General features: G+C 39.9%; 1 protein-coding gene across 1 annotated transcript; it reads right to left on the bottom strand.

The window, feature by feature from the left end:
- Positions 1 to 396: 396 nt before the first annotated feature.
- On the bottom strand, positions 397 to 14237 carry LAPTM4A (lysosomal protein transmembrane 4 alpha). Its single transcript, XM_037391293.1, has 7 exons — positions 14045 to 14237; positions 6959 to 7079; positions 4677 to 4753; positions 4463 to 4585; positions 3129 to 3224; positions 1671 to 1769; positions 397 to 1178 (listed from the first exon to the last, which is right to left on the bottom strand). The coding sequence occupies exons 1-7, from the start codon at positions 14141 to 14143 to the stop codon at positions 1104 to 1106; spliced, it is 690 nt and encodes a 229-aa protein (XP_037247190.1). The 5' UTR covers positions 14144 to 14237; the 3' UTR covers positions 397 to 1103.
- Positions 14238 to 17886: the final 3649 nt, after the last annotated feature.

Raw genomic sequence — 17886 nt, 5'->3', positions numbered from 1 at the left:
CTGGGGTCAGTATTTTCGGATGTAAATTTTCCAATGTAAATAATGTTGCAGTCCTACTGAGTGTCTGTCCTACTCTTAATACCTGAGCTCATCAGGCATCAAGTTTGCCCTGAAAGCTAGAAGCTTCAAGCTTCCAGTACAATTCCCTTTACCCAGCGTATACACAAGTAGCAATCAGAGAAGTAGAAGACAACCAAGTGCTTCAACTGCAAAGGCTGCAACACAAGCTTATTATATGTTAAAGGAAATCCATTTTCTCCACCAACAGGAGGCCTTTTGCTGAAGAACACAGATCAACCACTAAACAACCTGTAGGAAGCTGGTGTCCACTAAAATGCATGTACATGGGACTATCTGCAGTACACTTAGAAAAGCAACAAACAAATCAACCGCGGCTACTAGTAAACATTTCGTAAAAGATTTATTTAAGTATCATTTATCACAAAGAAGAAAATACATTTAAGATTAGAAGCATGCAACCATCTTCCACATTTCTATTTACTTTTCTTGCATTTGCAGCACATTGTAATAGAACACCTGTGCCACCCTCAGTTCTTGAAACTTATGTTTCAAGACATAGGATAACCAAAAAAACACAATAAAAGGTAAGATAACATGAGAAAAGTGCAAAGTAAAAAAAAAGTCACGTATATACCACATTCAAACCCCCTCCCCCTCCAAAAAATGGATAAAGGCAAACCATCATTTTGCTGCATGATCAGATTGTCTTTATGAACTACTTTACAAAAAAATTAATATAAATTAAGGGCACGATCCTGCAGACACTTATAATTGTAGCTAACTTCAATCATAGATTGGCTCAGTAGTTATTATTAAAAGCCACAAGTTAGTCACATGCATAAGTTCTTGCAGTACAAGGCCCTAAGGCAATAAAATGTTTTAGAGCATTAAGGAGAACAAAAATTAAAGCAAACGAAATCACTCCCAGATGTGTTTTGCTTAGTAAGTTTATATCAAACATTTTAAACAGAACAGTTTGCTCCTAAAGCCCTGAATATTTTTATTACTTAAGCAGTTTTGCAAGATTAAAAGACAAAACCCCCAGGAAGCTGGTACAGATGTTAATCAACATAAAAATTGCTTCAGGCAGGTATGTAGGGAGGTGGAGGTTCCTTCTCAGGCATCTTCACTGCCATTTCATATGTTGGCAGAACATACTAAAGAGAAGACATTTTGAGGAGATTAATGCACAAGGTTTAGAAAAAAAAAACAGAACAAAAACATACATGCCCCATCAGCATCTTAATCCTCCATTGCAGGCAAATGTTTTTTTAAGAACTTACTACTGTTTCTAGTAAGCTAGCAAGAAGTGCAACAGCAGTATACTGCTCTGCTGAACCTAACCCTAGAACATTCATGCCACCCCACTGTCTCCTGGTTTTGCAAAATGGCATGGAAGGTTTTGACTGGTGCAATCCAAAAGCTTCAGCCTTTGAATGTTTTTCTTGTAGTAGACTTTTTGCTCTATAAAACCTCCTATTCTATGCACTAAAAGAGTATAACTAAGAAATAACCCACTGTAAAGTTAGTTGCTTTAATCTTCCCAGTCTTTTAGAAAGCTGGACAAGGCTTGTAAACATACATGATACGGTGGTTTTCTACTTCAAAATTAAGCTATGCTGGTTCCTTTTATTTTAAAGAGGCTTTACCTGTGGAGGAGCTTCAAAAGCAGGGTACACAGCTATCTCTGGCAAATTTCTGTTACTGATGTATTTATAGCAGTTCCATACACAGTTAATAAGATATGCCTGAAAGAAGAGAGATTTCTCTTTTTACAGACCTCATATGCATTAGTGATTCAGAAATTAGATGCTGAATTACATTCATATGACACATAAATCACATAAATCAACTTAGTTGATACCTATCTGTGGAATGGTTGCTACTTCACAGATTTAGCCACATGCCTATGCTGTTCCCCGTTTAGCTTTGCTATCATAGTGACTCAGAGGATGAACCACACAGGTTTTACCAAAAGAATTCACAGATCCATTCAACTAATGTCTCTATCTGCCTCAGCAGTGCTAATCAAATTAATCCCCAACCAGTTTATGCCTCTCTGGATCTCAGCCCAAACTTGCCAGCAAGAGGAGGAGGACAGGCCAAGAGCACAGTCTCACTCATCCCTGAGTTAGGATTACTATTTGTCCAACCACCAGTGCGAAGGAGAGGGCACAAGGACACAACCGGGGTGGCAAGGAGAATATGGTAGAGCAAAGTAGCCTGGACTTTAAGTCAACATTAACTGCTGTAGAAAGACATATTATGATCTGATAAGGATTAGATTTTTTATTATTAATCTGTACAACATTAATCTCTCAGATTTTTTTGTTGGCAAGTTAGCACATGATTATACATAAGGATTTCCCAATCAATAAAAAAAATTTAATCTACTGTATTAGGCTTTCACTCTCCCCTGCCAGAAAGCATAGAAAATTAGTAAAATCCTTTCTCATTATTTCATTTTTTCTTAAATTCAATCTGAATGCAACAAAGGAATATTGTCATGGCCAATGTTATCAACTCATTTCTCCAATATGCTTTGTCTGCAGAACAGTTTTTGTAATTCAAACGAATGCCTCTCTATTTAGATCTCCAAAAAGAAAATAAATGGTAATAAAACCCTTCAGCAGGAAGAAAGATGCAGCTCTGAATTAACCTATGCACTTCCATCTTTCATCATCTTCCTTCCAAAACATGCACCCTGGTTTGTTAGGCACAGCGAGAGATTTTAAAAGTTCTGTTTAGAAAACTTGTATGCAGTAAACTCAACTTTGCTGCAAGCTTAATTACAAATATCAAATTTATCTCCACATATGCAAAAAGGTGGTATTTGGTCTTTATGCATTCCCACTTCCTACTCAGGAAGGACAGAGCTGCATAAATATGCCCCACTGCATACAAACAAGTTAGTTGAAGACTCCACTGCACCAAATGACTTAAGTCATACTGTCATTGAACACCCTAACAATTCTGCCCAAGTAAGTTCTTAATTCAGCATTAAGAAGGCAGCTGAGTTCTTACTTCAGCATTGAAAATTAACTCACATTGATACTATCTCAATATAGTAACTCATGAAACAGACATACACTTCAGTTTTAACTTACCTTTAGAATGATAAATAAAGCAAAGAACACCAGAACAATAAACAAAAGACAGCTGGAGTCCAAGGCAAGGAGATCATCTTTGTAAGGGAAATCCGGCTATTTAAGAAAATTAAGGAAGGGAGAGAAAAGGAGGAGATAAGCATGAACACTGCACAGTCACAAATACGACAGAAGGACATCCAAACTTCACACCAAATGAAATGAACTCTTGCATGCATAAACAACTCTCCCAGAAACAACAACAAGTTCTATTTCTCACTAGTTTCTTCTTTATTCTCCCACAAAGTACAGTATTTATCCTGCCTCTGTCCTGCAAGAGCAGGTCACCACAGGAAACTGCTACATAGACAGAAGCCTTGTACTGTCCATGTCCCTAGTCACTTCCTCAATCTCATGCTAATACAGATATCCATGAAATTTCGTTTTTAACAGCTGCAGCAGAGCATTTGTATTTACGGTCCTCTACAACTCTTTAATGACTTAGTATTAATTACCTCCTATCAGTCCAACCAGTAATATAAATGTGTGCAGAGAAGAACAGAAGAACAAAGTTGCCCCAAGCTTCTGAAGAGCCAAAACTAAGAGCCTCTGGTAATTTCACTCTTCTCTTTCCCTGATCACAGCAACAAAGCTTCCTTCCAATACCAATCAAATTTTCTCTCCAATTTCAAAAGGATTTTATTTTTTTAAAAACATCTATTTTAACAGATCTAAAGACCAGAGAGAAAGAGCTTGTGATCCCCATTAACTGACAGTGAATTCTATCCACTAAGTCTTGCAGTTAAAACACAGGCAGTGTTAATAAAAATTCCATTAGTAGTCTTAGAAGGTATTGTTGAAAATGAGAAAAGCCATACAGAACACAAAAAGAACCCTCAGAATCTCAGATCCCATTCCATAATACTGTAAGACCTCATATCACATCAATCCCTACCTGTAATCTTCCTCCCCCTCCCCACCAAATAAGGGTCAATACATTTTTAACCTGTCTGAACCTCCAACTAGCAAACCTGCCACAGAACCACATTGTTTAAAGGGTTAAAAACAACTTTGTTTCGAGTACAAATGTAGCTAAGAGTTGTAACCAACTATTCCCATCAGAATTCTTTCATTCCTCTTCCTGGCTTTCCTTTCAGGCAGCAATGACACCTTTGGTCCTTCCACCTCTGAAGAGTTCTCATTCCTAGAACCACTCTAGCAGTCACTCCCTGTGGCTGCTGCAACTTGAGTTCCTCTCTCCCAGGTACAGGAAGATAACTATAGCTCAGTCACTTACCCAATTAAACAAAAGTTTAATTTCAAATGTAAAACACCAACTTGAGCTGAACACTTACCAACTGATCCAGGTAATCCTTGATTCTGGGCAAGTAGGTTAGAGAACTGATGGCAACCAGACAACTGAGCACAAAGTCAAAGAGCTGATAACAGAAAAATGGGATCAACCAGCCCACACGATGCTAAGAAGAAAAAGAAAAGCAGCAGCCTGTAAGGTATTTAGTTAAAAATTCAAGTAGCAAGTTTAAAATCATGGACTATAAATATACTTACAGCAATTGCACCATACACCATCATTGCACTGATCGTGAACATGAGAAGGGAGATAGCAAACAGAACACAGGCATTTTCTGCATTAAAAGAAAAAAAAAAAAAGCATCACTTTTCCTGAAGTTGTCACACTGTAGCTGACAGGTACCCCAGCTCTACCCACTACTATGAACTTTTCTCAACTGTTTCATACGTGCAAACTAGCAGCATCAGAATTAACTCTGATTTCTCCTAATGGAAAGGGATCTGGTTCAAGAATGCCAGCAGGCATTTTGAAAAAACCCTCTCACTTAAGAGCCTGAATAAAGCTCAGACACACCAATTAGAAGCCTGACATAGTTTGATAGTAATGCAACATAATCATGCTGATTTGCAATATATGTCAGTGCTAGAAGTATGTGGATGATGAACTTTACAACTAGAAAGAATTTTAAGTGAAGCTAGCACAGTATCAACCTTTACACTTCAAAATGGTTTTATTATATAATTTGGTCATTGGCACTGTGAGCAACATTGCTCCTTCAGCATAGCACTAAGGAAAACAGGAAATCACTCTGTGGAAGGTATCCCATTATTTACAAACAAAAGCCAAGTTGAACAGGAGCCAAATGGTAGCAGAATCCAGGATGCTCATGGAAACTGAATGATAAAGATTCTCCTTGTGCATCACTGTTGACACTGGTGACAGAAGCACAGCTGCTTTCCATGAGTTGGATTATACTCGTTCTCCTACAGCAAGCACAATTTACATTTTTAAACACAGAAAAAGAAAACAGCTTCAGAGTTTATAGATGTGGTAAGTTAATGTTTTTAGCAATACTGAAGCCAAAATTTTGTGGTTCCTGTGCTTGAAAGAGATGATCTGAGAATCGTAACTTTCTAGTCTGCAACTGATTTGAAAGGATACACTCTAGAAGCACTTACATACCCAATTCAGTACAAGATAGTATCTAGATACACAGATGGCATCAAGGAGGCAGCCCTCCCAGGACTGAAATGCTTTGCATTGTTCTGAGAGCCCTAAGTACTCAGCAATAACCAACATGTGTTGTTTTCTTCTGAGAATCTGTTACTCAATATCCACAAGCACAATCAAAATTGTTGTATCTTTTCATGTACACAAAACCTCTCTAGCCTGTATCCCAACATGGGAAATGAAAATCTTCAAGTCAAAAGCACGTAGCAGCCATTTTACACTGAAGGGGGGAGAAAGCACCTTCAGCTTGAGAAGCATCTCTCAGTCACATAAACTTAAGGCTACCAAGTACATTAACACTTATTACAAAACATATGACTTTTTACTGATATCTGCTGTAATTTTACTTAGTATCTCTGCTTCATGAAGATCTGTTCCTTATTCTCACGCTCATTTCATTACTAACAAACACAAGTTACAGTGAGAGGTCAGACTTGACAGATCCTCAATTTGGGTCATGAACAATTAACAGGAAGACCCCAAACCAGAACTCTTCAAACCCCAGATCTGTGCTGCACTATTTATCTTTGCTCCAGACTGGATCTGACCCTAAATTTTAGTGTAATACAAACTGATACAAGTCACATTAGAAATGCCACGCTGAACATGTTTCTGCACATTTAAAAACAAGAAAAAGAAAGCATGCACACAAGTTTCAAGTCATATGACAATTGAAAAGCTTGGTCATTACAGATGGAAGTCTAACACCAATTACACTTGCACACATCATGCACTTAATCTTTAACACAAGAGTGGAAAATAGGTTTAATTCTGCTCATGATGCTTTCTCTTCTGTTTCTTCTGCACATCAAACTGTGTAGACAAATACATTCACCCAAGTACTTGGTATCCCAATTCTTCCCCTCTTCTTAGATGACATGATTTTCCTCTTAGAAAACTCATATACAATAGCTGAAAGCTCTTTCCTTAAATCTATGAGGATCACTAAAAATTCCCAAAGAAGTCTTTAAAAATAGTTTTCTGCTTTTTGTTTTACTGACACAGCAAGGATAGTAAATGTTTATGGAGAAAGTGAATTGGAGATGTTCCACACATACTTCAGCACTCAAAGTATTAGAATGCCAAGAAATCTTTAGAAATCTTATCATTTAAGATGCTTAGAAGTAAACATAGTATTCCATAAAAGTTTTTTTTTATTCTTGTAGAACAACTCAATCCTAGAATAATTAAAGAGAAATCCAGAAAACAAGACAATATGCATGTATTACATACACACTAGTGGTAAGGCAAATACACCATGATACTGCATGCTTTAAATTCTAATCAGACAGCAGAGTAAAACACCTACCAGCCATTCTCTCAGAAGCATAGTAATTGCCGATGACTTCATACTGGATATCAACAGTTGGCACTATATTTGGATGAGTCACTTCTACTGTCAACAAGATGCCCATCAGCAAGTTCACCACCTGAGAAAGATGACAGTTACCTAAAGGTTATTTACACTGCAACAGCTATGATCTTTTTAAGGACACACTAATAAATCTTTTATTTCAGTTCAAAACAAACTCTGCTTTGCCTATAGCTTGGGGGGGGTGGGGGGTGTAGAACCCAAGTTATGATTAAATTTCAAGCTGATTTAGTTAAGCTACTACCAAAACAACCAGAAAAGCACTGGCCACTTGCTCGTTTTAATGAATCACAACTAAGTAACACTGCAAATTAAGAGGATAGATAGGGTTTGTAGGGATTCAAACGACAATTAAATAGATGCTGTGTGATGAACAAACAGATTTGTGAACCAGAAAACTAAACTGGAAACAGCTAAAAGAGGTCAAGAAGGAAGAGGTACAACAACCGACACGAGAAACATTTGGGAAGAGTTCCTGCTTACTACAACAAATTGAAAGGCAGTGTTAATTTAATGCAGAAATAAGGTACTGCACCCTCCTCAAAGAGTGCTGGGAGCCAAGCAGTACAAGGGGATGTGCAAGCATCACACAGTAAATACTGAGCATATGAAAGAAAACTTCCACTACAGCTCTAATCCTCAGATGTAGCTTACTTCTTGGTTTCTCCCATGTTACAGCTTTCATACAAGCAGGGAAGAAGACACTCTCCCTTTCCTCACTTATTAAAACCTCATCAGTCCTTATCAGAAAGGCTACATAAACACAGGTGCAGTTAAAAATTACCACACAAAGACTGAACCCCTACATTTGTAATCATTCAGCATTGGCTATGTGCTTAACAGCCCTTCTCACTTAACACTGCCATTGAAGACTACTTCTGTTTCCCCATTTTGGTACATACCAGAAATGCTTTCAGTAACAGTAAGAGCTCAAAGAGTCAGAAAGTAGCTTAAGCCTTTGCAAAACTGCCTTCACAGCATTTATATCCTATTCAAGATTTACAGGGGCATAGTTTCTGTTAGTAGTATCTGGAGAGGTGCCACAAAAAAAAAAAAGGGGGGTGGGGGTAGAGGGGTGCGTTGTGTAACAAAGAAAGTCACGATGGTATTTTCAAGCTGCAGTCGTTTTCCAATCAGTATTCAGTACGGGCACCACCACCAGGCAGGATCTTTTACAATTAGCCTCAAAAGAAAGAAACAAACTTGTCTGTAGTTCTCACAACAACGACATTTGCCAGATATTTCTTCTTTTACTAGTCTTGTCCCAGGAGTGAATGATAATAATAATAGTGCAAATCTATGCACATTTACTGAAGGTTTCAAGCAAGAAAAAAAGCTTTTGAACATTTAAAAGGAGTTCTACATTTTAAGGGTCAGTTCCTGCAAGCTTTTTTTTTTGTTTTGTTACTAGTTTTGTTGAGTTTTTTCTCCACCCCCACCCCCCCCCCCCCCCAGGGTTCAGACATACCATGGCGATAAGCTCGATTACACTTTCTGCTAAAAAGAACCCTTTAGTGAAAACAAAGCTGATCTTTTTGTGGAAGTGCTATCACATCACAATGTATTATACAAACGTATTAGAAATGCCAGCTACTTTCAGCCGACTGCATCTTCCATTTTATGCCTTGGAATGTAAAATATAATAACTAGTACAGCTGGCAGTAAAGAACTAAGTTTAGCTACCAATATCTTTAGCCTTGAAATGAATAGATTTTCCCCCTTGCCAGACATTTCCAACAGGGCAAACAGTCACGTTGCTCATCTACCACTTGTCCAAATCTTACTTTGCTTCACCATGGTTCAAATGTATAGAATACTATATTCCTCACCACTCCCATTTCATCCTTCTCCGCTCTAGCTTTCTGTTCTCAATGTATTTTCAAGCCTTGTACTTCCTCCTCTTTGAGCGAGCCCAGAGTATCAACTTGTACTTTGGAAAATAACTACCTGCCCTATACTTGTTTTAAAAACCCTGTGTCAGGGTTCATATCTCTAGCAGTTGAAGCATTGATTTCTACTTCAGAAAATAGAGACAGAGACATATTTGATTATAGCTATACCATTTACTGTTTAAACACAGTCATAATTTCAGTTTAAATAGTGATAAAGTTCAGGACAAAAGAAAAATACTAGTTTAATACTGAGTCTAGCTGCTATGACAGGCTATCTACCTCAGGATAAAGAGGCAAGCAGCACTTGAATTAATATAAAAATACTGAAGAACTTGAATGCCTTGGAATTGTGAGACTGTGATCCTACATCTGTCACTTTTATTTTCATCCTATCCATGGTCCTAATTTAGCATACAGAAGTCCTCAGTAATTTCACTAGTTACTGAGCACAGTTCAAGGTATCAAAGCTTTATTTTCTCAACCTGAAATGGCATGCAAGGAAAATAGGAAGTTAAGAGTCATTCAAACTCCAATCTGTTAGGATCAGTGAGACAAAAACCCCAGAACCATAGTAATTTAAAAAAACCAAACAACAACAAACGCAAACCTCTGCCAGTTAAGACCCCAGGGTTTCCAGTACTCCATTACTGCTATTTGTGAATTATATCGCAGCACCGAGCAATTCATTATATTCAACATATGGATTTCAATTAAGAGTTATCAACAACTCCACAAACTAGGAGTCCTTTTAAGCACAAAGCCAGAGTCTGCGTTTTAGCTATTCTTCTTTCACATAAGCTTGATAACAGCAAGACCACAAGGCTTGTTTGAACTTGATAGTCAATGTGACTGGCAGCAAGAATATGGTTTAGATTGCAAGGCATCATCAGAGTTTGAAAGAATATACTCACAGCAAATAAGATATATGTTCACAAATGGTCTACATGAAGAATTAGTCAGAAAAAGCATAGCACAGGTGAGTCTTGGTGTTATTAGAAGATTAAAACCACTCCATACCCAAAAAACACCCTACCAACCCTGACAAGCCAGCACCCAATGGATAGTGCACCATTCTGAGGTAATACCTCAGAAACTCCAGCAGTCCCCATCCTAGTCTTTTTTTGTTAGGAAATCAAAAAATTACAAAATGCAGTTCAAATTCTTATTCAAAAGATGGTTCCATTAAGATAAACTAACACAAAACTAAACTAAGGGTTTGTTGTTTTTTTTTTTAAGTAATGTATTTTACTCTTATAATGGGGATAACTTGAGCTTAATGGAAGTCTGGTGTAGCTTATATCAAAATTTAAAAAAAAAAATCCAACAGCTGGTATTCAAGTAAAAAGTTAGTACTTATTACAAACTGGTAAGAGGAAGTATTAGTTCCCCATATGATCAAAACTCAAAAGACTGTGGGACCATAACAAGCATTAGCTTTTTAATTAGTTAATTTTTACCTCCTTTAGTGCCTAATCATGCAAGTGCTTCATCTCTCTGGAGGCCTGCATCTAAGTTTCCCCAAGCACTTTAAGTAACTAGAAGTCCTGGACATAAACAAGAATTCTTACTTATCATTTACTTAGTTCCTTTTATGTGTGGGAAAAAGAGAGGGAAACTCCCTTGCACTACTACACTTTCTCATCCTCCTCTCACTTTTCCAGTATTTTTCCTTAAACATGTTCCTGGAAAAAAAAGAAAAAAAAAAAGATGGGTTTTTTTGTTTGAAATTTTTATTACTATACTGAAATAATAACCACCCCAAAAATAATAATTTTAAATAGGTTATTTCAGAGCTTCTAGCACTGTTAAGGTTAGATTGAGACCAGTTATACACCTTCATTTCTGGAAATCGTGAACAAACTACTCCAGAGATCATCCTCACCCTCCTGCTAACCAGTAGCAATTGCATCATTTTGACTCCATTGCTGAAGTCTGCTGCCAGAATGAAACAGTCACTCCCTCCAAAACAATGCTATTACTTTTAGACTGTTTATTGAACTCTGATCTGATTTTTGCTAGTGCAGTGCTCATGCTTCCGGTTTCTGGAAAGCACTGTGCCTAATAAACTTTACAGGAAGAAACAAACTTCAAAGCCACACATTTGCAATTATGGGGCTAGGAATAGAAGGTTTCTTTTTCCTTCCTACACAGAGCAGTAGTGGGTGTTGCAGAGTAAACCAAACTGTATTAGTCCCGCAGCTCAAGTACGAGTCCGCTAGAAACGTTCTTAACTCATCTTTTTGCAAATACAGTTTTATCTATTTATCAGAAACGGTAGCAGCATACTGAGTGAAGCATGCTTAGAAGTTTGATCTTACAGTAGACATTTTAGAAGATAACATCCTTGCTCTCTCTAGACTCACAGAAGTACACGAGGACAGCGATGTAACTGTCTTAGTCAGGACAAAAGTTAATTAGATGCAAGATTTAAGAGTATACATACAAATAAGCAAGGAATAGGAAAAATACTAAAGAAATGTACATAAGAGTAATGCACATTTATTAAATAGCCAAAACTCTTATCTTACTGAAACATCTGGAGTACATTGCTATGAGACTCCATTTTATACTTCGTATCAAATTCCTTCAGGACTGCACAGCATGAGAACACAGTCTATCCAGTAAATACAGACCGACCAAGACTTTCAGTAACACAAAGCTATTGCTGAACTAAGCATTCTCCCCCACCAAAAAGCTACCTCCCTTGCAAAATAAAATAAAAGAAAAACCCCAAAACCCAAACAACAAAAAAACTCACCCCTCACAGGAAGTTACTACTATTTATCCTACTGTAACTTACAAGCACAGGTAACTAAATTGACTTAGAAATACTTATCAAAAGCTAGTGTCTGAAAGACTAGTGTTATCGATATACTTAAACAGTGCATTAATTAACATGTCTAAACAACCTGACATACCCTAGGCTATTTAATTTTTTTTTTAAGTTTGTCAGCAGAAAGGTAAGTTTAATTTTCACTGACTAAATTGTACTTTACCATCAAAAGTTACAAAGTATAGTTGAATTCTGATTTGAAGCATTAGGCAAGACCACCTAAGACTTCATGGTAAGACTATTTCAGCTCAAACAGTTAACAGTTGTCAAACTTATCACCTTTTGCCAGCTGTCAGCTGGGAAGAACTGGATTAAAGTCTTCAATGCATAGCTTAACAATGCGTTTCATACAGTTTATAGAAAAACACAACTATGAAGTACTTTGCAGGCACCCTGCTACCCTGAGCTCTACCACATTCTCCCCCCTCTAGCAGCCTGACTCCGTTGCAGTTACACAAGATCAAAGCAACACTTTGCTTCAGACACCACTCCACCTCTCAAGCCATCAGACTCATTAATGACCAGCATACTTTCCACCATCCATAAGCACTACGGATATTTGCACACAGATTCAGAAAGGATGAAGATGCACTGCATCCAGGGCAACAAGGTGAAACAGAACGACAGCAAGACAGGTAGAAGCTGGAAGTGGTCCGTGGCCAACCCTGCTCACCAACCCCCACCAAGTTCCTGAGTTTCTAGATACTCCAGTGAACAGGAAACGAAAGTGGTGAAAGCAGTAAGGTGCTTTTGTTTCATAACAAAGATTAGCAGCCTCTTTAGCGTTAACAATGTATACTTTTACTTGAGGTACCAGAAGCATATTCTTGATCTCCTGTCAGCACAAGCTAAAAGTTCTGGAGGTTTTGCAGGTTTCCAGAACAAGTCCAGTGTTCAATACTGCAATGGACCTCACTTTTCTATTTTACATGAACAGTAAAGCTTAAACAGCAGCAAGACATTTCTTCCAAATTATTTTTTAAAAAGAAAAAAAAAAATCTATTTCCTAGAGTTTTGTTACACTTCCCAGTCCCCTATATTGCTTCTTCATTCCTTTCTCCTCCTATTTTATTGTCTGCCTATTTTGTCAACGGAAGAGGCAAGGAAAAAAAAAAAACCTAAAAAAACCCTCCCCATACTTGCTGAAAATAAGCCATAACTCTCCAAACTTAAATCCTCATGCCTGTAAAAGCAGTTTCTGTGCACGGCTCCTTTGCACCAAGACATAAAAACTCAGCACTCTATTTTTACAGTCTGCGGAAGGGTAAAGGAGAATACAGGCTTTGGTTAGAGCTTCAGGAGAAGAGCTATGAAGTAACGTTTTTAAACTATTCTCACATTTTTACTGCCCATGAGGGTAAGGGGAAGGAAAGTGAGGAAATGACTTCAACAAAAGGGGAATGCAGTTCCCTTTTGAAGAGAACTAAGGGAAGTTAAGGCTCCAGGCCTTAACTTGCTGGTATTGTTTTCACATTTCTACTTCACTGTAGTTCAAAACTATCCCTAACATTTCAGCTTCACCACCACAACTTGCTCTCAGAGAAAAGGCACCCACCAGTCAGAAAACAGAGTGCTTCGGGAACTAAATCTGTATGCATTGTTCCTAAACCGTTGTGTTGAGAACAGAGTACTAAACAACTGGGAACTATCCTTTCCACAAAGTTCTTCAACAAGAAGCCATACTCATTTTGAAGTCCCTCAACTTCCTCTCAGACGTTACACACTACGCAGCAGAACACACCTTATCCTGTTCTCAACAGGCCCCAAATTCCAGGCTCCCCACACGTTACTTCTCCTCGCTTACCAAGGACACACCGAGTACTGTTCAGTCTCTAACCTTCCAAGAAACGAAGTAGTAACAGTACCCCTCAAAGACCCAGATTAAAATGCCCTGAACTTTTGCCTCGTTTTCTTTTTCGGGAAGCCGCCGAGGGGCAACTGGGTTTGGGAAACCTGCGCCAGACCCCGAGAAGGACGAGGGGCCCGACTCACGCCGGGTGACTCCAGGGAAGCCTTCCCCTGCACGCAGCAGCACAGGGGACAGTCGCGATAGCTGGCACAACGACAGCTGACTCCGCACGGGGAGCGGGCGCCCAAGCGAAGGAAGAGGGAAGCCCGCTGCACCCACCACTGCCGGGGCCCCCTCAGAGCCCCCGCCCGGGCCCGCCAGCCACGCATGCGCGCAGCCCACCCCGCGCCCCGGCTGGGCCCCGGCCAAACCCCGCGCATGCGCGCCGCGCACAACCCCAATCACCGCCCCCTCAGAGCCGCCGGCCGCCCCCCGCACCGCACTCTCACCATGTACCAGGTACCCAGGATGATGGTGCCCGTCCGCACATGGCAGCAGCCGCAGCAACGGGTACTGTAGAAGCGGTCTCGGCTCCGCTTGAACGTCATGGCGGTGGCAGCAGCAACGCCAACCTCCCGCCTCCCAGCCCGCCGCTCGCCCTCTCCAGCCACTTCCCCTCCAGCTGAGGGCCGCTAAACCCCCGCGCGCGCGTCACTGCCGCTCTGCCCAATCAGCCGCCGACAGCGGGGGCGCGGGGGTGTGCCTGCGGGAGGGCGTACGCATTGCCACGGGAACAGGCGATTGGCGGCGCCGCGGGCCAATCACAGCACCCCTGGGTGCGACGCCCTGTCGTTCACCTGCGGCGGCGGGCTGGCGCTTACCTAAGGCGAGGGGTGCCTGCGGCACGGGGTGTCCCCTCTGTCCGCCATGTTGGAGCGGGGCCCCTGCCCTCTGCCGCAGTCTCGTCAGGGCTGGTGCTACTCCGCATGGTGGATCCCGCAGCAGCAGGCCCCTAGCCGAGCTCGCCTGGTGTTTGGGGAGCAGGTCGTGGTGCCTCCCAGCACAGTGTCGGTGAACGTTGACTCGGCCTCTGAGGCAGGCAACTAAAACCCTACGGGGAAAACCGTGTTTTTTCCAGCGATAACCCTTTCTTCCTAGAAAAACTGGAGTAATTTTCTCCTTAGTAGAGCCTGAAGTGGCCTGTTTTGGTATACTACCACCATCCCATGGCTTTCACTGAAATTCAGCCAGTACTGTAGGGGGGTTAATTTGCTTATTATTTTCTGTTAATTCCTTGGATTAAGTTACTAATAGCATGTGTTGCATGCTAAAAGGGTGTGTGATGAGAGGTGAATTTAGTCCACAGGGATGCTTTCCTTTTCTGTAAGTCAAAAGTCCCTGTTTCTGAGTGGTTAATAATACTACTTCATTAGTCCCACTGAAAATTGCAGGTGCTGCCAGGTGCATGTGTTAATTAGAAATAATGTGTATAAACCCAAGAGCAGCCTTCATACCTGTATGTGATAAGAGGTTGCTCCACCTCTTAACACAGTCTCCTGTTCCCATATGAAGCGGGACCTATAAACATCCTCTGACCCAAGGGCAGGCAGTGGTTTCTGCAGACCTAGGCTGTTGATACAGATAGGCATAGTTTATTTTAACCCTGGTGCAGCTGCAAATATTTCCTTTTTGGCCAATTTGAGTCACTCATAGAACCATAAATATTTGCTGTGCATATATACACCAAGGCGTACGTCATATGTCAGTGTTAACACTGAGGTTGTTCACTCTGAACAATGAGAAGGTAATGAGGGTGACTGAACTTGTCCTTTTGATATATTCCAGATCCTACAATTAACACATTTTATTGTTTTAGCTACTCTAGTATACTTTTAAACATGAGCTGTTTCTGAGTTGTTTGAAATGATTTACTTAAAGGCTTTAAAACTGACCTTTTTATTTTAAATCCCCTGTGTTCCATAACTGGTGGTTTTCTTCCCCAGGGCATATTTCATTTTTGAATAAACATGTTGTAAGTGCTGCTAAGACTGCTCTAATGATCCTATTATAAACTATTGCTTGTTTCTTTAGTGATCCTAATGTTGTCAGCCCTGTGCACAGATGCTTAATTATCAACACTGATTTAATGTAGCAAAACTGGACTAATTTCAATCAATATACATGCATGCATGTAAATAAATAAAAAAGGAATGTGCATTTTGTTGTAATCAGTCATTGAAAAAATCAGTTTTCTCACAGATGGCACCTTGGGAAGCCTAAGACAACTGTTTCTGCACCATGCACGCCTGAATTGATTACATTGTTCCTGTGGAGCTGAGAGTCCCTCCTGTTGATCTGCCCCTGTACAACAGAGGAATTCACAGGACTAGAGTGAGTCAGAAGACAAAGCAGGAGCCACTTGCTTGAGCTTGGGCATCTACTTGGAAACACCTAGATTCGATTTGCAATTCAAATGATTTGTGAGGGCAAGTGTTCCAACTATGTCTTGCAGTTGGACACTTTTCCTTCACTAGTATCACTGGCAGCTCTCATGTCAGGCTCAGATCTTCAGGGCTATTTTCATTAAATGAAAGAAATCTTAATTAAGTGTTCATATCTTTGTCAGCCAGGCTCAGAATAAAAATTTATGTGATTCCCTTGAGCTTCGCTGCTTGTTATACCCTGCAGACAACAAAGATACTGGGAAGAGTAATGTGAATGTCATTTAACATCACAAAGCAGTTTTCCACAGCAGGATAGGCTCATGTGGAACTATTGAGTAGGCATAGAAAAACCGCTCCACTTTCTCCTCCTCTCTCTCTCTCAAAAAAAAAAAAAAAAAAAAAAAAAAAGAGCATTTTGAGAATGATTACATTGTTTCATGTACTTGGGGAAGAGAGAATAGGTTAATGATTTTAGTCCTACCCTCGATGAAAGATTCCGTTTCTTCCATGCCACAAGCAGCCCAGATGACCTCAGGCAAGATACTTCCTTCTCTCTAAGCCTTAATTCTCTCCCATTTGCTAGTTCAAAGAGGATTTGTGAGGCTAAATATATTGAAAATTCTGAAGCTCAGCTTATGGGCAGTAGCCAGGGCAAAATCTCCAAGAGACAGAAAGTACTGGTGATAAACTTTTCTTCCCAAATACCAAAAAGACCTTGACATTGTGGGAGCAAATTGTCCACTTCCACAACACTAAGAGCAGAAAGCCCTACACTTATCTGCAAGTCAGAAGCAGCTGCAGAAGAATGATTCAGATTACCAGCATGACACTTAACTCCTTCCCTCCTAGCAGGCAGAGAGGGAAGGAGTTTTGTTCCTTATTAGCCAAACTAGTTTTAGGTCTTTCAAAATCCATGTCTAGACAAGAGATTTGAACTTCTGTCTTGAGAGGGCCTGACAATGTTTTACCAAACACAACATGTTTTTGAATAATCATATTTGAAAAGAAAACATGGGACAGCAAAATGGCTAGGATCAGGTAAATGCGAGGCCAGGTTGCATTCCTCTTCATCCGCTTGAAAATACTAAGTCCAACACCTGCAAGATGTCAAAACAGGCAGCACTAACACTGTTTTATGCTGATTTTTGTAATTCCACAGTCTCTCCCTTTTGTGCCATTCTACAGTCTATCCTGGCTAAACGTTGTTGGTTTAGACTTACACTGTAACCATTACTTCTCCTTTGCATGCACTGAACTATTGCCAGGTTGCTTATGAAAGATGAGGTGTTATTCTGCTTCAGCATTTACTCTATATGCGTGTGTGAAGGGAACCTACCGACCATAAGTTGATAATTGCACGTAACCTTCACAGGCAGAGTTCATATCACTTTATAATGAAAATATCGTCCTGCTTGGGGTTGGGGAAACTAAGGCACAGTGAAATAAACTTATTTTACCACAAAGGCTAGTGAAAGCGACAGGAATATCAAGCAAGTCTCCTGTCCAGTGGCTTCTTTGCCTTGAAATAAAAGGTGCAGTGCAGGACATGTTGGAGTTCTTCCATCCCAAATAGCCTTGACTATAAGGGTAGTAACAAGCTACCTCTATAATTTTTTTCTATAATTTTTTTCTCTATGCATGTGTCTGCTACTCTACATTATAAAATATAAAAAGAAAAAGAGGAAAGGTGGCTTTGTTTTTCAGACTTGGTTATTTTCAACACTGATCAAGCATTTTTAAATTAAAAAAAAAGCTGTTTTTCAACATCACAGAGAGACTAATGTCTTTACATCAATACTGCAGTATATAACACAGATCCCTTCAACAGAATTTTAAAAAATCAATAGAACTGGTGCAGAAGATGTGAAAAATATCTGGGCTGGAAGCATGAACTGGCTTTTTGCTTC

Source organism: Falco rusticolus, chromosome 6 (assembly GCF_015220075.1).
Source record: "Falco rusticolus isolate bFalRus1 chromosome 6, bFalRus1.pri, whole genome shotgun sequence".
Lineage (NCBI taxonomy): Eukaryota > Metazoa > Chordata > Aves > Falconiformes > Falconidae > Falco > Falco rusticolus.
This window is presented reverse-complemented; position numbering and strand designations above follow the sequence as displayed.